This window comes from Phocoena phocoena, chromosome 1, assembly GCF_963924675.1.
Source record: "Phocoena phocoena chromosome 1, mPhoPho1.1, whole genome shotgun sequence".
Taxonomy (NCBI): domain Eukaryota; kingdom Metazoa; phylum Chordata; class Mammalia; order Artiodactyla; family Phocoenidae; genus Phocoena; species Phocoena phocoena.
Window position 1 is genome coordinate 9569480 of NC_089219.1, and position 19864 is coordinate 9589343.

Sequence of the window (19864 nt, forward strand, 5' to 3'; positions counted from 1 at the left end):
TTATTACTTCTTACATATAATGGATTATACAGACTTTCATGGATAGACCTGGGAGTTCAAGGACTGCTTGTAAAATACTCCTTAGAGAAAATATATTTAGAATTAATAGCAATCAATCTAGTATAACTTTTGAATACAATCCACTTAATAGTAAACCCAGTAAATTGGAAATTGGAAACCATCAATGTAGTATGCTTACCTTATGAACGTGGGATGGGGGAGAGCTCTGGTAAATTCTGGTTGTCTGCCAGTTATGAGGATAACCAAAGACCAAATACTGAGAATATCATATATACTTCATATAATTGGATCACTCTTTTAGGTAAGGGCACTGGAGGGCTGCCATCTGGAATAGCAGTTAACATAGCAGTGTAGCTAGTGGAGGAGATTAGATTGAACCTCGACTAACTGGTTTGCTCAGAAAGTATTAAGTGTATGAAAAAAATAAATTTAAAAAATTTATATTGTCATTTTTGGTTGTTTGGTTCAAGAGTTTAGCATATTTTATCCGAAGTGCAGCTAGAGATTGACAGCAGTGCAAGTTTGAATTAAGCACTGACATAATCAGAAAGTGTCTTTTAGTACAGTCCCTACTTGAGAACTCATTCAGCCCTGTGTGAAGCTCTTGAAGCCCTTGTATGAAGCCGTGGCTGCGCATGATGGCTCTTGCTGTCTCTGCCCAACAGGAACCAGGGAAGCGTTCTCAGCTGTGGAGGATGACTGGCACAGGCATGCTGGCCCACGAGGGCTCTTCCGTGCCTCACAACCCCAGCAAGCCCTTGGCCGCCCGCTCCACCGAGGGCTCTGCCATCTTAGATATTGCTGGTCTTGCTGCAGTCACTGACAACAGGTAACTTTCATGGCAACTTTTGATTCAAGTTCACTGCTTTCAAATTCAGACTCAGAAGAAATCTACACCAAAAAGCAGAGAGTCTATAAATGAAGTAAGAATTTGTATTTTTCTTCAATGACAGAAACCTGTTGTATTTCCAAACATGAGTATTGGGTTTCTGTTTTATGTTTTAAAGTCATTATGGAAATGCCCATGGAGATGTTAAAAAAAAAAAAAAAAATCAAACTATAAGGATATGTTATGAAACATGAATGTCTTTTCATCCAAACGTCTACCTACCCCTGCTCCCGAGAAGTGAACAGTTTGTTTTTTTAAATCTAAGAATTTTGTTAAATCCCTTGAAAGCAGAAACAAATTATTAAGAGAATAACCAAATTGTTTTTATGACAAAGCGAGAGAGAGGCATGGACATATATACACTACCAAACGTAAGGTAGATAGCTAGTGGGAAGCAGCCGCATAGCACAGGGAGATCAGCTCGGTGCTTTGTGACCACCTAGAAGGGTGGGATAGGGAGGGTGGGAGGGAGGGAGACGCAAGAGGGAAGAGATATGGGAACATATGTATAAGTATAACTGATTCACTTTGTTATAAAGCAGAAACTAGCACACCATTGTAAAGAAATTATACTCCAGTAAAGACGTAAAAAAAAAAAAAATGGGGCTTCCCTGGTGGCACAGTGGTTGGGGGTCCGCCTGCTGATGCAGGGGACACGGGTTCGTGCCCCGGTCCGGGAAGATCCCACATGCCGCGGAGTGGCTGGACCCGTGAGCCATGGCCTTTGAGCCTGCGCATCTGGAGCTCCGCAACGGGAGAGGCCACAGCAGTGAGAGGCCCGTGTACCGCAAAAAAAAAAAAAAAAAAAAAAGTTAATTTTCTTTATGAGCAAAGGACTAAAATCAACAACAAGAAATTATTGGATCACTGCCTAACTCATTTTCTATTGCTATTTGTCTGCTGCCTCTACTATCTTAATTACTTTTGTTTGGTGCTTGTCAGAACCATCACTGTGAGAATTCATTTGGGACCTTAACTTTTAGATCACTGTGGGCAAGTTTCATCTCTTTTTAAAGACTGTGCATAAGGAGATGGCATGGAGGAGTGAGTGGATACACAAGGCTCTTCACAAACATGAGAACCTGCAGAAACCATTTATGACTATCAACCCTTGTTCATCTAAGAAAATAGACTTTCTTTTATCCTCTAATCTTCCAAATGTGAATTACCCCTCTTTCCCTAAACTTTCTTTCTTTGGAGCTACAAAATAGAAAGAGTTGAAGCATCCCATCTCTTCTCCCTGCCAGTATTTCATCAGTGCTGATAAAGCTGTAGAGAAAAAACCTCCTTGAGTCTTCCACCATCTACAGACTTAGAAAACTGCTTGTGTAGCAGTGGAACATAAACCACAGCTGGGAAAGAGCAGGACCTAGACACCAGGATCTGGAGTGGAAGACAAAAGACCAAGGCTATTATTGTACTGGGGGCTGGGGATGGAGATTCGGATTTATAAGTGATTTTTTTTTTTTAGTTTGTTTAAAAAAATGTTCCATTATCTTTACAACAAGAATACATGTTTTTAAAGCCAGGAAAAAAAAATGTGTTTTTATGACTGACTACTTGGATTCAAATCAGCTCTTTAACTTTGAATAAGTTATTTTATTAGCCTGTGCCTCAGTTTCTCCATGAAATCAGTGTGTTTTCAGTTAATACCTTGTTTACTTCCAAAATGACTTTAGATGACTTACAAGTTAAAACCCATTACAAAATAAAAGTATTTGGAAATAAAACAGAAAAGGATTTTTGAAAATATTTTAAAAAACCTTTCTTGTACTACATGACAGCTTGTCATTGTGAGAAAGCAAGAACCCCTATTACATGTATTAAATTGTGAATCCTTAAAGTGTTCATATTTGTGTCCTCATTGCTTTCCATTTTGTTTTATTCCTCCTTCCTCATTGAGAGATACCTGTTAGCTGCCATAGGATTCAGGCTAACTGCCTGTTAGATTTTAAGGGCAGAGGATATGGGAAGGAAGAAGAGTAAAACCGCGATCCTGATCCTCTCTGCAGGCCTGAAATATTTGACTCACAGGACTTGTTGCATTTTCCTTTCTTCTAGATACGAGCCGCTGATGCTAAGAAAGCCTGATCGTAGGCGAAGCACAACCCAGACGTGGAGTTTCCGAGAAGGGAAACTGACCTGTGGGTTACATGGGTTGGTTGTCCAGGTTAGTAGTTTTTGACATCCCCGGTTGCAGCAAGCAATGGTTGAGCCTTTTTTTTTTTAAACAAAGTCTTAATTAGGATATACATGAGATGTTGTTGAATGGGAAAAAAATAATTACAATGCAAATATGTATTATTTCATTTTAGTCAGGAAAACCACGAAACTTTGTGCATCTCTGCATATTTACATGGGAAATATTATTGAAGGTGATGTGTAAGAAATGTGTTAGGAATGGTTGCTTCTGAGTGATGGTTTTTATTTTTTTCCTTGGCTTATCTGGATTTCTTTTCTTTGATGAGATAAATTACCTATGCAATTTTAAAAAGGAAGAAAGAAAGAAAAATGTCAGCTAAAAGCCCGCCACTAAGTTAGATGGATTAGTTTTAGACCTGTGAGGTTAAAACCATCTTTTATAAAGTGTTCTATGAGATGGTGAGTAATCTTCATGGGCTCTGCATGCCCCAGATTCTGTTTACTTCTGCATTCTCAGTGGTCCCCAAATAGACCTTTCATTGTTGTAGCAAATGTCGAAATGAAGGTTGCTGTTCAGTTTCCCCTGCCTTCAAGTCAGCCAGTTCACCCCATGAAAAACTCCCAGGTACTTTATAAGCAAATGTGTGTTTGGAAAGTTACCAGGAATTTGGATTTTCTCTCCTTCTGGCTTCAGGCCAGGAATGAGACCATGGATCTGAGATGAGTGAGTAGGAAGGTGTCTCAGAGGTTTGGGCATAGAACAGAACAGCACGTGTGACTGCGTGTGCAGTTCTGCCTCAGCCTGGGACTTTACCCAAAAGGTAAACACTAGAACATCAGGCCCAGAATCTAGAGAGCTCTTAGTGTGTTTGACCCTGGTGGAAACCAGGCTGTCCTTCCATAATGGGAGCTTGTTCTCCGGGGGAGCGAGCAGAACTGCAAGGAGCCTCTGACTGCTGTTTGGTGAGATTTATTTTCTTTATCTCTAGTGCCCTGAGCTTTTTTCATCAAAGACAAGCTGCTTACTTATATGAAGCACACATCTGGAATGGATTTGTGATTTTCAATTAGCAATGCAATTCAGACTTCTAGAGGCAAAAGAGGGCTTGTTATAATTGTTGGGTTCCGTGTCTGACCCTGACTTCTGGTTTGTTTCTAAAGCCCATGTAATTCCAATTCTCTTAGAGCATCCTGCCCAACCCACTGCCCGCCCCCCTCCACCCAACCAAAAAAAAAAAAAATCCCTTTCTGGTGTTTGTTGTTTCTTGAATCTATTTCATCATTTCTCTGAGTGACCCTATAATAGCAGTATTCAGCAGAGCAGAATGTGTTTTGGTTAGGGAAATAAACTTGTTACAATCTTATCATTCTGAATAAAATAATTGAAGGCATTAAAACATTTTCTGACACTACCCTTATAAGGTTGTGTATGCACTTTCTTTCTAAACTTAAAACAGTTATAAAAGCTTTCTCCATGTTAAAGTCTGTCCTATAAACCCAGCTCAAATTTTCCTTTTCATTACTCACTATTTAAAAACTAACAGAGGGGGATCTAGACACTTTAGCTATTATCTTCTCTAGCCCTGTATTCACTCTCGCAAAGGCATCATCCTGCAGACGTCCGTTTTACTTGGGGCATATAGCAAGAAGGTACTTTTCTCCAAAGGCCCGAATAACTGGCTATCAGATGACATTCACATTTCCCTGTTTCATTTTAGAAGAGGCACCATATTTTGAATATTTGATTGTCCAGCCATATGCCTGTTTGGGGAGGTTTTCAACTCCAGAATTTGCTTTTTATTGGAAAGCTCAGTGATAGTGATACTTTTAAAATTTTCAGAATGTTTCAGCTTTTGAAGCAAACCCTAGTGAGAATACTCAGAGAAATAGGGTTTTTGGTACTTTTTTTTTTTTAAGCTTATCTTAATGACTAGAAGTTACTACTAAACTAATATACTATATTCATGGAATTACCTTACCTTGAATTCCCTAAATTCACGTAGCATAACTTTCCATCTTGCCCAAGTAATCCTCCTGTTCTTTATCATCTATAAAGCTGAAAAAACAGTAAATGCTTTGCTATATGTTGACCATGACCCTTCAGAAGAGAGTTTAAATCTGCTAACTTGTTTGAAATGACATATTAAATTGTCAAAGTCAGTGCCTTTGCCTTTTCTTACACATCTTTACTCTGTCCTGTAGGCCAAAGGAGGGCTTTCTGGTTTGTTTGACGGAGCTGAAGTTGTTCTTGGTCCGGACACATCCATGGAGCTTTTGGGGCCAGTTCCACCTGAACAACAATTTATTAACCAAAAAATGAGGCCTGGTTCTGGAATGTTGTCCATCAGGGTCATCCCAGATGGACCAACTAGAGCGCTCCAGGTAATGATTTATCGTAAGAACTGACCTGAGTCTCATTGTGCTCCCCCCGCCCCTGCATGGTCAGTCATTCAGCAGATGTTTATTGAAGTATCTGTGCTGGATGTGAGGATGGCGTGTCCTTATAAAGTGGGGATAAGACCTGCCTCACAAAGTTGTTATAAGAATCAGAGTGTAAGTAAAATACAAGATGATTTTTAAAAAGTGTAAGAATTATTTCATAATAACTTATAAGGGAAAAGAATCTGAAAAAAAAGATAAATATGTATGTATCACTGACTCACTGTGCTGTACACCTGAAACTAACACAACATTGTAAATCAACTACACTTCAATAATAATAAAAAAGAATGAGTAAAAAAAAGTGTAAGAATTAAAGAAGGTAATGCCAAGAACAGTACATATTATTATCAGTCGTTATATATGTTTATTATATATTTAAATAATTGACATATTAATAACATTGACAACAAGGAGATATATGAGGTCTCTAATCAGATAATTAACATGTTGTGTTATGAAAGTAGGAGTGGAGGGTGCTATGGGGAGTATTTAGAAAGGATTTGTATGCCCAGATTTGGAGACTGGCAGGGGCTTTCTAAGAGAAGTAGCACTTAAGCTGAGATCTAAATGTTAACTGAAGGGAGTTAGCCAAATCAAGAAGGAAAGGTGGAGGGGCTGTGCCTTAAGAATGAGAGTATTCGTTCACCAGTTATTTACTGAGCCCCTGTTAGAGCCACCACAGTTCTAGGTACTGAACCTAGACTAGTGAACAAACAAAGTTCCCTGCCATCTTGGAGCTTACATTCTAGTGGAGTAGATAAACCATGAGCAATAAACAAAATAAGTAAATTATATCTATATGGGAAGTTAAATATCTCCATTGAAGGCCTGGAGATAAAGGAGAGTGATCCAAGTGGCACATAGAATATGCTAAGAAATAGGCAGGAGACTGAAGCAGGGGCCAGAACATGAAAAGCCTGATACATGCTAAAGATTTTGTGTTTTTTCTATGGCAACAAAGAGTCAGGGAGTGACACGATCAGAAATTTATTTTAACTTGCTCACTCTGGCTGCAGTGTGGAGAATTGGAGTGAAACTGGAGACAGAGAAAGGCCAGTTTGGAGGGATCTGGATGAGAGATTATGGTGACCCGAACTAGAATACATGGCAGGGAGGTGGACATGAGGAGAAGGTTGGAGAGAAATGAATAGAAATGAAAGCTTGTTAGGGGGTAGAGTCAGTCAGACTTAGTGATTGCTCGAATGTGCAGATGAGAGAGGAAGGAGTCAAGAATGGCCTTCAGGATTTTGATTTGGGCAACAAGGAGGATGATAATCTCCATCACTAAGAGATGTACACAGAGCAGACTTCTGGGGGGAAATGAGGAGTTAAGTTTTGGACTTATTAAGTGTATGGTATCTACAGGAAGGTGTCCGGAAGTCAGTGAAAGTATGGGTCTGTAGCTCAGGGAGAGTTCTGTGCTGGAGATAACGGATTTATCAGGCATGGGGAATTAGAGTTAAGGAAAAAGAAAAGATGTTGCTGTGTAACAGCAAATTCTCTGAGATAGTACACCATAATCCACAATATCTCTTTAAAAAGCACCCTTCTCTTAAGGCAAAAAGTGAGTGCCTTGATCCTGAGGTTTGCGTGTTTTGACTTGAGCTATAATATGCTAGATCACCTACAGATGCCTAACTCCCAGTGTATGAAGCTCTCCAGGCCTGCAGCTTGGTGTTAGTCATAGAGACTCAAGACCAAATTTGCTTCATTATTATAGAAGTCTTAGCTTAGCAGTGCTTTGGAAACCATTAACTTCCATAGGATTATTGAGCATATAGTGACTTTGACTTACACAATTGGTATGGAGTGGGTTTCACAGTGGAAGTTTGAGCCCTCTTAGTAAGTACAGTGTTTTATTTGACCGCAGATAACAGATTTCTCTCAACGGAAAAGTGACCGTTCATCATACGAAGTGGATGAACTTCCTGTTATGGATCAAGAGCTGCAGAAATTAAAGAATCCAGACACAGAGCAGGAATTGGAAGTACGTATTAGCTATTGCAGGGTCATTTCTTCATTACAAATTTGTTTAGAATTTTCCTGTTTGGTTTTCTCAGTTGGGACCTTCTCTTTTCTTTCTGACCTCTGTGACTTCTAAGTATCAGTGTTACTTCTTAGTATTTAGTGTTATCACATCATGAATGTGTAGATATGTTACTTAAATGACAGCTCAGGTCAAATCAGAATGTAACGAATGTTGTTACAGTAAGATGAAAATAAAGAAAGCTAAATTATTTGAATTTAAATAGGAGTGAAGGTTGAGAATAAGCAAACTAGGTTTTATCTTTTTGGCCCCAGTTGACTCTGACATCTTCGTTTCCCTGGCCCTGTTTGGGCATTGGAAAGAAAGTGAAAAGTGTGGAAAGGAGCATGAGATAAGTGCGAAAAAGCACACTTATTCCATATTTATTCAGTAATCTTTAAAAAAAAAACACCTGTATGTAAAGCACCGTATTGGATGTTATAGAAGTTTGGTGAATAACTTAATAAGAGCTTGTCTCTCAAATAGGGACAAAGATTCTCAAATGATTATTTTCCTGTAATGAGATGCAGAATGTCATCAGTGCTCCGGTAGAGGTGTTATCATATCACTGTGGAGTTCTGGTTGGGGTGGGGAGTGTGCCTGGAGAGGAAGGCTTCTAGTGAGATGATGGAATTTGAGCCGTCAAGGTGAGTAATACAGCTCCTACATGGTTTTCATCTGCTTAGAGGCAAAGTAGAGGAATTTAAAGCCATTTATTTCCTTGTCCTCTCCTGGCTACCTTGAGCTCTGTTTTAAACTGTCAGTGTGCCATATTTTGGTTTCCTTTCAGGTGCTTGTGAAGTTAGAAGGTGGAATTGGGTTGTCTTTAATTAATAAAGTGCCAGAAGAACTGGTCTTTGCAAGTCTTACGGGAATCAATGTGCACTACACACAGCTGGCCACCAGTCATATGCTAGAACTCAGCATACGGGATGTACAGGTGAGAGGGGGGCGCTTAGGACTTGTTGATCTCCTTTTCTTCCTGCTGAACAGCCGACCAGATCAGTGTTTGATGTTCTAAAAACTTTAGTACTTTGGCACAAATTTCTTACGGTCTTCAGAAAATCGTTCTATGAAAAGAATTCTTTTACCTATATTTGTCTTACTAATTTTTCTGTAGAGCAGAATTCTGAATATAGCAGCTAGTCCATCAGTAACTTAGATAACTTGGTCAAGGTGGCATGGAGGAAGGTGACCCATGGTCCCTCATCTTGCCAATAGAGAAAACAGCGGAAATCATCTAACCATAATTTAGAGGAACTGAAGTTCACCATAGGGAGAAAAACAAGGGAAGTGGACTTGTGCTTCCGACCAAGGTGGAGTAACAGAGACCTGATTTACTTTCCTATCTGAAACACCCCCAAAATCCAGATCAAGTAAGGAGACAACAGATTCAAGACACTGGACATCAGGCAACAAAGGACAGTGATCCCTGAGAGGTGGGAAACAGAAGAGGTGAGCCCTGCAATCACCCCAGCTTGCTGCCGTGAAAAAGTTTCCAGGCCATGTCACCAGGCGGAGAGACTGAGACAGAACCCAGCAGAGTGGATGAGCTGAACAGGGTTAAGAGTCCTAAGACCAAGGGAGCCAGAGTTCATAGGACAGCAGACCTGGGAGGAGCATGCTGCACAGAAAGAAATCTCAGGAGATCTGCAGAGGGCCCCGCAGATGGTCAGCAAAGGACAGATGAGAGGAACCTACCATCCGAAAGGGCCATAGCACCGGTCACAGCACCGGCTGCTCACCACCAGCCACACTGGGAAAACTGATAATTATGGGACATTGGGAGGAGCCTTCCAGAAAGTCTTGGGCCTCCGTGGTGAGCTGTGTGCCCTAGGCTGAGCACTGCTCCAGACCTAGCTAACAAATCAGTCACACAGAAGGAAACTCTGAAAGAATCAAATATGTTTCCAAGTAAATTAACCATGTCCCTGAACAACAAAGCTCAAGATTTAATGGAATACAGAAACATCCAGCACCCAACAAAGCAAAAATCACAGTATGTGGCATCCTATCAGAAATTACCAGGTGTGCAAAGGGGTAGGAAAACACAGTATATAATGAGGAGAATAATCATTCAGAAGTAACCCAGAGCTAGCACAGATGTTTGGATTTTCAGAGAAGGACATTAAAACTCATTGTAACTGTATTCTATTCTACATGTTCCAAAAGTTTAGTAGAGACATGGAAGATATAAAAATCTCAAATCAAACTTCTAGAGATTAAAATGGAATGGAAAAAACACTGGATTTGATCTGTAGCAGATGACACAGTGCAGAAAAAATGATTAGTGAACTTAAAGACATAACAAGAGAAACTGTCCAAATTGAAATACCCAGAGAAAAATAATCCAAGGGGAAAAAAACCCACAAAGAGACCAGCATCAGTGACCTATGAGAAAACTTTAGGCAACCTAATATATGGATAATTGGAGTCCCCAGAGGAGAGAGAGGAGACAGGAAAAAAAAAAAAAAATTGGAAGGAATTTTGTAATTATTATGTTTGTTAGAGGGTTTTGTTCTTGTTGTTAGTAAATGTCTGCCTTTTTTCTTTTTTTAAAACATGAATAACTTTTAAAAGTCATGAATTAGGGACTTCCCTGGTGGTCCAGTGGTTAAGAATCCGCCTTCCAACAAAGGGGATGTGGGTTTGATCCCTGGTTGGGGAACTAAGATCCCACATTCCGAGGGGCAGCTAAGCCCGTGCACCCCAACTATTGAGCCGGCGTGCTTTAGAGCTCGCATGCCACAACTAGAGAGAAGCCCGTGTGGCACAGTGAAGGATCCCGCATGCTGCAATGAAGATCCCATGTGCTGCAATTAAGACCCGATGCAGCCAAATAAATAAACATTAAAAAAAAATTAAAAGCATGAAATTCAATTTTATTTTTTTTAAAAAAAGATTTTGACCATAGATTTTCCAAACTTAATGAAAACTATAAACTCACAGAAGCAGCTCAAACACAAATCCACATTCACACCGTCCCCTGTGCCTCTCCCCTGCCCTGCCACACGTACGACATGAAGGAAACTGTACCAAGGTACATCATAATCAGTTATTCAAAACCAGTGATAAAGCATCCAGATTAAAAAAGCCACATTCCTCACAAGGAACAAAGGTGAGAATGACAGCCAGTTTCTTATTGGGAACAATGCAAGTGAGAATATGGTAAGCAACATCTTTAAAGTGTTGAAAGGAAAAAAAAACCTGCCAACCTAGAAGTCTGTGCCCAGCAAATATATCTTTCAAAAACAAGGGTGAATTAAAGGTGTTTTTAGACATTCAAAAGCTAAAAGGACTCATTTCCAGCAGATCCACACTACAAAAAAATGTTAAAGGATTATCATGCCAAAACCCCTTTTCAGAAGAATTTTTTCTTTCATCATATATCACAAATAGTAAAGAGTTCAGGCTAATGACCTCCCATTTGTTTGAGGATAAAAAGTTAATATCTTGCCACCTCTATTTCCTTGTCTTTCTTTTTTGATCTTCCAGAGAAGATCCAAGGAATCATTTGCTGTTCATTAATTTCATTGACTTTTTACTGTAATTAAAGATTTTTTTTCCTGTAGTACCTCTTGATTTCATGTGTGCTGTAAATTGTAGAAAATAAATAGATTTGAGAGCTTACTGTGATTACAGTGCTATGAGGAAAAATTTTTAAGAACAGAAGATATAGTCCCACCCTTCGGGAGTGTCTAAATCTAATTGGGAGACTGAAACAAGAATCAGAAATTTGCAGTTAGTACACTTGTGTCAAATGTATTTGGGTAAAGAACAAAGAAGAGGTCAGAGTAAGGTGAGACTTTATTGTCATTTCTATTGGGTGTGACAGGTGATTCACTCACTGGGTGAATTCTAACTGAGTTATCTGTGTGCTGGGCATGGCACTGGGCTCTGGAGATACCACCATGACTCAAAAGATGAAGTTTCTGCTCTCTGAGCTAACAGACTAGGGAAGAAATCAGCCAATAAGTGAGCGAGCAAGCAAACAAATAATTCCAACCTGGGGTAACCGCTGTGAGAGAATAAAGAGGGATGCTGCTGCTTTAGGTAAGGTGGCCTGGGAGGGTCTTCCTGAGGAAGTGGGAGCTGAGCCGAACTTGGAAGAATAGAATGAGAAAACCAGACAAAAGGTATACTGTGGGGAAAATGTTCCGGAAAATTCTGACGGAGGAGAGACTTGCCCATCTTTGAGAAACAATGGGGAGGCTTGTGTGCAGGCATGGTGGCGAGCCTGGAGGAGAGTGGTATGTAGTGAGACTGGATCAGGTGGGCCCTTGGAGGCTGTGCTGAGGAGTGCTGTCCTGTCCTAGGAGATAAGGGAAGCCACTGCAGGGTGTCCAGGAAGGAGGGACATGATTTGTGTTTTTGAAAGATCATTTTGGCTGCTGTATAGAGAGCACATGGTAGGAGGCAAGAATGGAAGTTAGAAGAAGCGTTCTAGGTCCCTTGCCCTTCTCTCTGCACCTTGAAAGCCAACAGAAGGACCATCTGCAGTGACTGTACAGAATGGTTCTGTGGGAACCCATGTGATACAGTGGAAAGGTCAAGGGCTTGATGCTCGAAATACCTGCGTTTGAATCCCAACTCTCCTGCTTACTATTATACCTGGTGAATATAATAGTAGTAATAGTGTGGGCAAGTAGTTTAACTTCTCTAAGCTTCTGTTTTCTTGTTTGTAAAATGGGGAGGAATAACAATTAACCTTTAGGGTTGTAGTGAGGGATGTGTTAGGTGATGTGTAGGAAGTATGCTTAGGGGTACCCGACACATGTTCTCTCCTCTTTCCTCTTCCAAGTGTGGGCCTTTAGGGCAAAACAAAGTAAAGATGCTTGCTTCCCGCCGTGAGCCTCCGGATGTCCATAAACTTACCTGAGTGTGGAGAGTGTGTTCTCGGTGATGGTGCTGATGTGGGGGTGAATAGAGCAGTCCCTGGTGCCACTGCTTTCGTCACTCCATTCCTAGAAGGGAGTTGACTTTAGGCTGGGCAGCTGTGCCCATTTGGTAGCCATCTGCTACTGATTCTCTCGTTTGAGTTCTTCAGGGAATTTGGAGCAAGAGAAGCATTTATAGCCTAGTGGTTGAGAGCGTTCGCTTTGGGGACAGAGAGAAGTGGAGTCAAGTTCTCGTTCTGTCATTGACTAGGTGTGCAGCCTTAGGCAGGGGACTCTCTTCTCAGCTTCTTTGTCTGTGACATGAGGACAGTGATGATCCCCACGAGGTTGTGGTGAGGATGCAGCAGAGCCCTGAGTTTGATAACTTGGACGGGCTGGCCGTTGTGGGACTTGAGATAATGCTTGTGAGGGGACCAGCTCGGTGCGTGGCACACAGCACTCACCAGATAAAGTATAGCTCCTAACTATTGCTATTATTGTTGCTGGTTTTAGTGAGAATATATTTCCAAAAGTACTTTCTGAATGACCTGCATATTGTGAGACCTAGTTAAAGGTAAAAATGAAAACTGAGCAATTTGTCTGTTTTTGTTGCTGCTTTTTCATGTCCTAGGTGGACAATCAGCTCCTTGGCACCACGCAGCCCTTCATGCTCTTTGTGACTCCACTGAGCAATGAGAATGAGGTCATTGAGACAGGCCCTGCCGTGCAAGTGAACACGGTGAAGTTCCCCAGTAAGAGTGCGCTGACCAACATCTACAAGGTAGGCTGGTGGGCTTGATTTGTCCTCTCGCAGCCAAGGCTCAGAGCAGCAGTTCAGGCTGTGGATGGAAATAGTCCAGTGGGGGTAAGGCACTAAGCGACTCGATACATTGTGTAGCGGAATTGATGGAAACTCCTCTTAAAACTTCAGATTCTCAGTTGTGTTGTCGATGATTCAGCGGGCAATAGTACGGAATCCATAGGGGCCAGAGTCTGTATTCGTCAGCGTGAAGTCTCTGCAGGAAAGTGTAGCATCTTCTAGATTGCTCGTGACCAGGCATGATCTCGATACATTATTAAAATAATAATCCAAAAATTAGCACACAACATTGTAAATCAACTATACTTCAATAAAATAAATTAAAAAAATAATAATCCAAGACTACTGGACAAGGGATAGGAGGGGCCTGCCCTTGGGACAGGCATCCTCCTCTGTAAGCTGCCACACTATTTACTAAAAGCAGATCATTCAGAAGTGATCAACTTTCTTTCCTGGAGTAGTCTTCATGTACAGGCTAGCGTTACAACACCAAATTCTGGAAAAGTGGGAGCTAAGACGTTGCTTCTCATGTTTCTGGTCCTTTGTCACCAGCGCCAGTGGGGTCAAGCCTGCCTGTGGCCCTCAACTTCACAAGCCCAGCTCTGCTCCTTAAACTAGCTGCTGTCCATGTGAGCTCAGTACCATATACCACAGTGCATCTGAAAGTATAATCCTGACTAACCAGACACAGATGCCCTGGGAACCAAGCAATAGGATGGAGAATCGTCTACTAAACATCTTCTGGAATTTTTGATTCATTATAACAGTGTAGAGAGAGATGAGCCAGAAAAAATTTGGCAGTATGATTATGAAATCACACAAGTAAAGAGACCACGCCGTATCACGGGGGCCTTCTTAGGGCGCGGATGAGAGTTCCTCTGGCATTCGCACTGTAAATCAGAATTTCTTTATCTCTAGCATCTGATGGTCACGGCTCAGAGATTCACGGTACAAATTGAGGAGAAACTGCTCCTCAAGCTGCTGAGTTTCTTTGGCTACGATCAGGCAGAATCAGGTAATGTCGAATGTTCTAGGTGTGTATCTGGGAATTGGCCCAAGGGTGGCATTTTTTAGTCTGCTTGTGAAAATAGGTGGCCTCTGAATGCCTGGCAAGCTCTCTATCCACTTCATAGTCTGAGCTGGGAAGCTAAGGTTTGTGGTTCAGTTCTCTTTCTAAGTATTGCTTGTTGACAGGTATTGAGGTGTATCTGTGTACGGAAGAAGCTGCTCCAAGGGTCTCTGGTGTCCCAGCATACCCAGGGGCAAGCTTTTGGGAAGCAGTATATTGTTCCTCTTTGTCTCATGTTTTTTGACTCATCTGCTTTAAGATGGCAGAAATGATGTTAGTCATTTAGCAAACCACTTTGTTTCCTAACCTTTGTTTATTAAACAGATTCAGGGCCAAGAATCAGAAATCCCTTCGGCAGTTCCTTGGGTTTAGCTGAGGAAAAAAATTGGCTAGCCTCAACTCCTTAACTTTTTTTCACATCTATACCCTTATGCCTTAATGTAATTACAAATGTTTCTAGTTACTTTACTCTTCTTTGGAGAGGGGAGTAGGATAAGCTTTTGAAAGACCTAAATTTTCCAGCAGTGCCACAGAAATTATGTAGCTGTCGTTTCTTTATTTTAGATGCCTCATCATGGCCTTTGCTAGACTGTATATACAGCTTAGAAAGAAGTCAGTAATGCTTAGTCTTTTGAAGACTAAACTAAATACTGAGCCTAAAGAAATGGTAAGATAGAGACTTTTAATGTTTATCTGCCCATGTAGGCTAAAGGGGGGGAAAAATCCCTGGGGACGTGTGTACATATGAACATACACGCACACAGTGCAAGAAAGATATTTTTGCTCTGTTTACCCCAGACTTAGACTTTAAGCTTTAAGTAAGTGTCTTTGGGATCAGGAGCAGATCCTGTCTGTTTAGTGCTGCGTTCTCCACTTTGGGTCAGAACACCAGTGTTTATTTGTGTTCAGAGAGCCACTGCCAGGCTCTCTGTTCTCTTTTGGTACCTTCCTGGGAAGTTTTACTTTAAATTTGATTGGACACGCTTTTCTTGTAAGTTGCTCTAAATAAATTTCTCCCCAAGCATTGTCTAGTGGATTTAGACTCTTTTGTAAAATCCTTGCCTGCCTTTCATTGAGGAATCTCCTCTGCCTTCTATAACTATTCCTGTTCCCTGAATACAGATAAGCCTATCTCTGTTGCGGTATCTTTTTTTTTTTTTTTAACCTATTCCCTTCTTTCTATAAATAGAACTATATAAAAGCTTACAGTATAAAGTTGTTTGATATGTAGATATGTACAGTCTCTTTGGTTTTGTTTCTAAAAGCACATGAATCCAAGTGCAAATAACCTGCCCACATGGGTGTGGGGACAGCATCAAGTTGAAGAGCACATTGCTGTGTTTTAGCCTGTGTTCATCCCTTTTGCTTCATGAGATAACAAGTGAGAAATCTGCCTCCACTCTGCTATTTAAATGATGTCCACTGTTGGGGAGAGAGAGCCACTTGTCGTGATGTTGGTTCTTTATAGCCTGCTGCCTGTTTCTTTTCAAGGCATTATGTTTCGCTCAGATTCATCATTTAATTGGTCATGTTGTTCATGATGATCCAGTTAATCTACACTCCAAGTACTTACTTAGATATCATTTTCTGAAATAAATTCAGATAATCTGGGTCATTTATGATAATAATGGTAACGACATGGTTTCTAGAAAACGCATTGCCATCAAGCACACCCATGACCTTTGGCTTTCCCACCTGGATTATTTTTTCCAGAGATGATATCTGCCAGATGGTAATAGAGTCACAAATCAAAAGATTAAGCTATTGTACTTTTTGGATCAGCAACATGAACCAGATCTACTTTTACAAAGAAATGGCATCAGGATACTGTACATATTACTGAGCCCTAAAAAATTAAATTTAGACAAATAGACGTTTACATTTTTCTGTGAGTTTCTTTTCAATGTGAACGAAAGTATTTGAATCATGAGACTTCAGAGGAAACTTACTTTTCAAGAAAACAATTCTACCTTTGTACCAGAGGTGGAAAAATACGATGAAAACCTCCACGAAAAGACAGCTGAGCAAGGTGGGACGCCAATTCGATACTACTTTGAAAATCTCAAAATCAGCATCCCCCAGATCAAGCTGAGCGTGTTCACCTCCAACAAGCTACCACTGGATCTCAAGGTGAGCTGCTAGCTGGGTAAGTTTTAAAAATGACTTCTCCTTGGAAAAGAATGAGTGTGTTTACCACTTGCTTTTTCCGTCCAGCATCATCATTTGTAGCAGATATTTTTACAGATTTTCTTTTTTGAGAACTTTTATCGACTCATATGTGTATGTACATATGCACAGTTGACCGTTGGATAGTGTGAGAGTTAGGAGCACCCACCCCTCCTCGCAATTGAAAGTCTGCGTATAACTTCCGTTATGTGTGGTTCTGCATCCGAGTAAACTGTTGAAAAAATCCGCATGTCAGTGGACCATGCAGTTCAAACTAAGTGTGTTGTTCAAGGGTCAACTGTATATTCCTTTTCTTTTCTTTTTTGTAATGTTTAAGTATGACTTTGCTCAAGATTAAAGAGTAACGAAAGAGAGTAAACACAGAATTACATAAAACCCCATCTGCCCTCTGCTTAGCTCTTGGCTCATCTCAGTGAGGTAAAAGCCTCCTTTCCTAGGGCCGCTCCCAGACTCGAGAGAAAAGCTGTAGCCAAGACAATATCTTCTTTTTGTGCCCGAGTCCTGCCTGCCCTCCTTCTCGCCTCCTAAGTACTCACCTCTTTTTGAATGGTTGACGGTGGAAATGTGTACCACCTTCAAGGATGACGCGGTCACTTACCCACCAAGGTGTGGCCTCCCCTACCCACCATATTAGGATGGGACATTCCTACAGAGCATCTGGATATGCACTTGACAGATACAGTCTGAATACCATCTTTATTTTCTGCAGTAAAATCTATTAAAATTAAGGGATGCTTCTAGAATTCAAATCCAAGCCTATCTGACTCTAAAGTTTATATACATTTTACCCCTCTGCTGTGCTGTCCCTTAGAACATAAGGAGGCGGAGGATTTTAGAGCTCTGTGAGTCCTTAATGATCCCCTTGCTTGATGAACAAGGATATTGGAGTTCACAGTGTTTGGTCACTGAAGCCTGTGTAGTTGGAGCAGGAGTAGAACCCAGGTGATTGTTGGAAGGTCCTTCCTTAGGCGGAGTCTACATCTGCCTCCCTGCAGCCTGCACCCCTTACTTCTGGTTCTTTCCTCTGTTGCACTTGAAGATGGGTATCGGGGCATCTACCTCCCCACTAACCACCGCTCGAAGGCTCTCCCACTGCCCCATGCTGCCTCCTTTAAGATGCTGCAGGGTGGTCTCTCTTTCTGAACAGGAGTAGCTAGAGATGTGGACAGGTAAGTAATAAACCTGGAGTCATACATTTCCATGCCTGCAGGAACTGTGCCAGCAGTGAAGTTGGCGAAGCAGCCCCGGGGCACCATGGCCCTCAGAGTGTGCACTCTTCATCTGCAGGGGGCGGGGGAATGTGAACCCAGTGTTGCCAGATCTTCGGATTTTTAAAGTGAAGCCGGAAATCTGGATTTTTATGTGGAATCTCCTGGTTTTTAAATGTTGGCAACCGATTTGAATTTTTTTGTTTTTGTTTTTAAGCCTTGTGGACCTAACAAAACACATGTGTGGGCCTCATGTGGCCCACGATTTGCCAGCTCACAACTTCTAAAATAGACTTATAGGTAACAAGTCAGTAGTCTGGTCCAAATCAAGTCGTTTCGGGGTAAGGACAGGGCAAGGGTGACTGCTTCATTAAGGCAGCAAACGGGATGAGTAGTTGGGAATGCAGGTCGGGACCGGGGAGCTCCTGCAACCATCCTGAGAACAGGGCCTTCTCCATGGACTGTCCTGTCTGCTTAATTAGCTTTAACTTCATGTTTCCCAGGAGACTAAAGATACTTATAATTAGCATGGGAGTGGGGGGGAAACCATGGGAAAACCACTATCTTGCTAATATCCACAAGTATCCACTTGACTTATGTGACCCTTTGGAATGGGTTTGTTTGATAAAGTACATATTCCCCCAGAACACTTGGCACTCACCCAACAAACCAGTGTCAAGCATTTCCTGAGAGTTAAGGACTTCTTGTTTTCTGAATCATCTTACTAAGAAACACAGACACCTAATTGTTCCTTCCAAATTGCTCCTGGTAGAAGGTTTCCCCCCACACTAACAAATGCAGTATGATTTTCTACAGTTGAAGTAGCTTCAGGCCCCCAGTTCCTTGGTATTGATGCTTGCACGCTCACCCTGCATGCAATACACTGGGAGTCGTCTAGGTTGAGTGTTTCATTTGGCGCTATATTGAAGGAACATTTTCAAGGCATTTTTCAGATGATTGCTAAACAGATTCAGTGGAGCAGCCACATTATGAGGTGTGGGGCGGGGGACACCCTGAATGTGGTACCTTAATGTTTCAAACAGGGTGCTGGGAATTGGGATGTCAGAGTTAAATTCTCAGCTTACAGAAGTCACCATTTTATTGTGTCTTGCCTTCTCCTCGAGGAGTCTGGGACTCATAAAATAATGTCATTTATTCAAATAGTTTTCTAACAGAGTAATATCCCTTTATTAGTAGCTCTTAGGAAGAGCAGTCTGCTCTTTGAGATGAATATGTAACGGCTAAAAGTATGTGCTTAGGAAATGGAGTCCTGTCCCAGAGCAGGAATCATAAGAGTCTGACTAAAAGGTAACCATGTCTTTGGTATTGAAGGCATAATTATCTTGATTCTCTTGACTCCAGGCCAGAAGCGAGGCTGTCAGAAGTCTCAGAGGGAAGTCTCTTCAGGTTTACACCGAGGGTACATTATTGCCAGATAGAGTGTCTGTTCAGAAGGACTCAAAGCAGTTTCACATCTGCTATCTCAATTGGATTCCTTACTCTGCGATGGAAGAAGGGGGAGATAATAGTTCCATCTCACAAATGCAGAGACGAAAGCACGGCATTCCCCGCCCCCCCACCCACCCATTCGCCATTATTCTCCCAAGTTTGCATGTCAGAGAGTAGCAGAATAATATTGAAAGTGCCAGGTAGTTTATATGTTCTTTCAGTTTTCTTAAAGATCAAAAGAGTCCAGGAGCCTTTAAAAGGTTTCATAAGGTGGCCTGCAGCAGCCCTTTTCCCATTTAGAGCATTGGGGTATTACAAAAGAAGGGCTTTAATTGAGCAATCTAGTTTGGAAGAAAACCCACATTTTAATGGTCGGAGAGCAAGAGGGTGGGGGTGAGGGGGAATTTCAAACAAAGACACTATTTAAAAAGCCTAAAACTGTCTTCTCAAAGGCTTGAAATAATTTGTTGGGAAACTTCAGACCCTTTACTTTTTCCTCCCCTCCCTAAATAAAAACCAGATTTGTTAAAAGGAAAAAAGATCCAGTATTGTTAATTGTATTTCAGAAAGTGCCAGAGAGGGAAATATCCCTGTAGTTTTAAACACTGTCCCAAGAGGCAAGTGGGCAAATACCCTGCTTCACATAAACAGTCTCTATGTACCATAAATAAACCTTTAAAGAATGAATTCCAGACAGTTTTGTTTAGTGCAGGATAAACTAAGAAAGGAAAGGA

The 19864-nt window shown here is 41.3% G+C and overlaps 1 protein-coding gene across 2 annotated transcripts in view; it reads left to right on the top strand.

Annotated features, from left to right (window-relative positions):
- Window positions 1–19864, top strand: part of VPS13D (vacuolar protein sorting 13 homolog D) — a 239477-nt gene that overhangs the window by 124278 nt on the left and 95335 nt on the right. For both annotated transcript variants that reach the window (XM_065885784.1, XM_065885795.1), the window contains 8 exons: window positions 687–850; window positions 2972–3080; window positions 5255–5434; window positions 7365–7481; window positions 8311–8460; window positions 13029–13178; window positions 14136–14232; window positions 16268–16416. In XM_065885784.1, coding sequence (XP_065741856.1) covers window positions 687–850; window positions 2972–3080; window positions 5255–5434; window positions 7365–7481; window positions 8311–8460; window positions 13029–13178; window positions 14136–14232; window positions 16268–16416 — 1116 coding nt within the window. The remainder of the gene's footprint in view (window positions 1–686; window positions 851–2971; window positions 3081–5254; window positions 5435–7364; window positions 7482–8310; window positions 8461–13028; window positions 13179–14135; window positions 14233–16267; window positions 16417–19864) is intronic.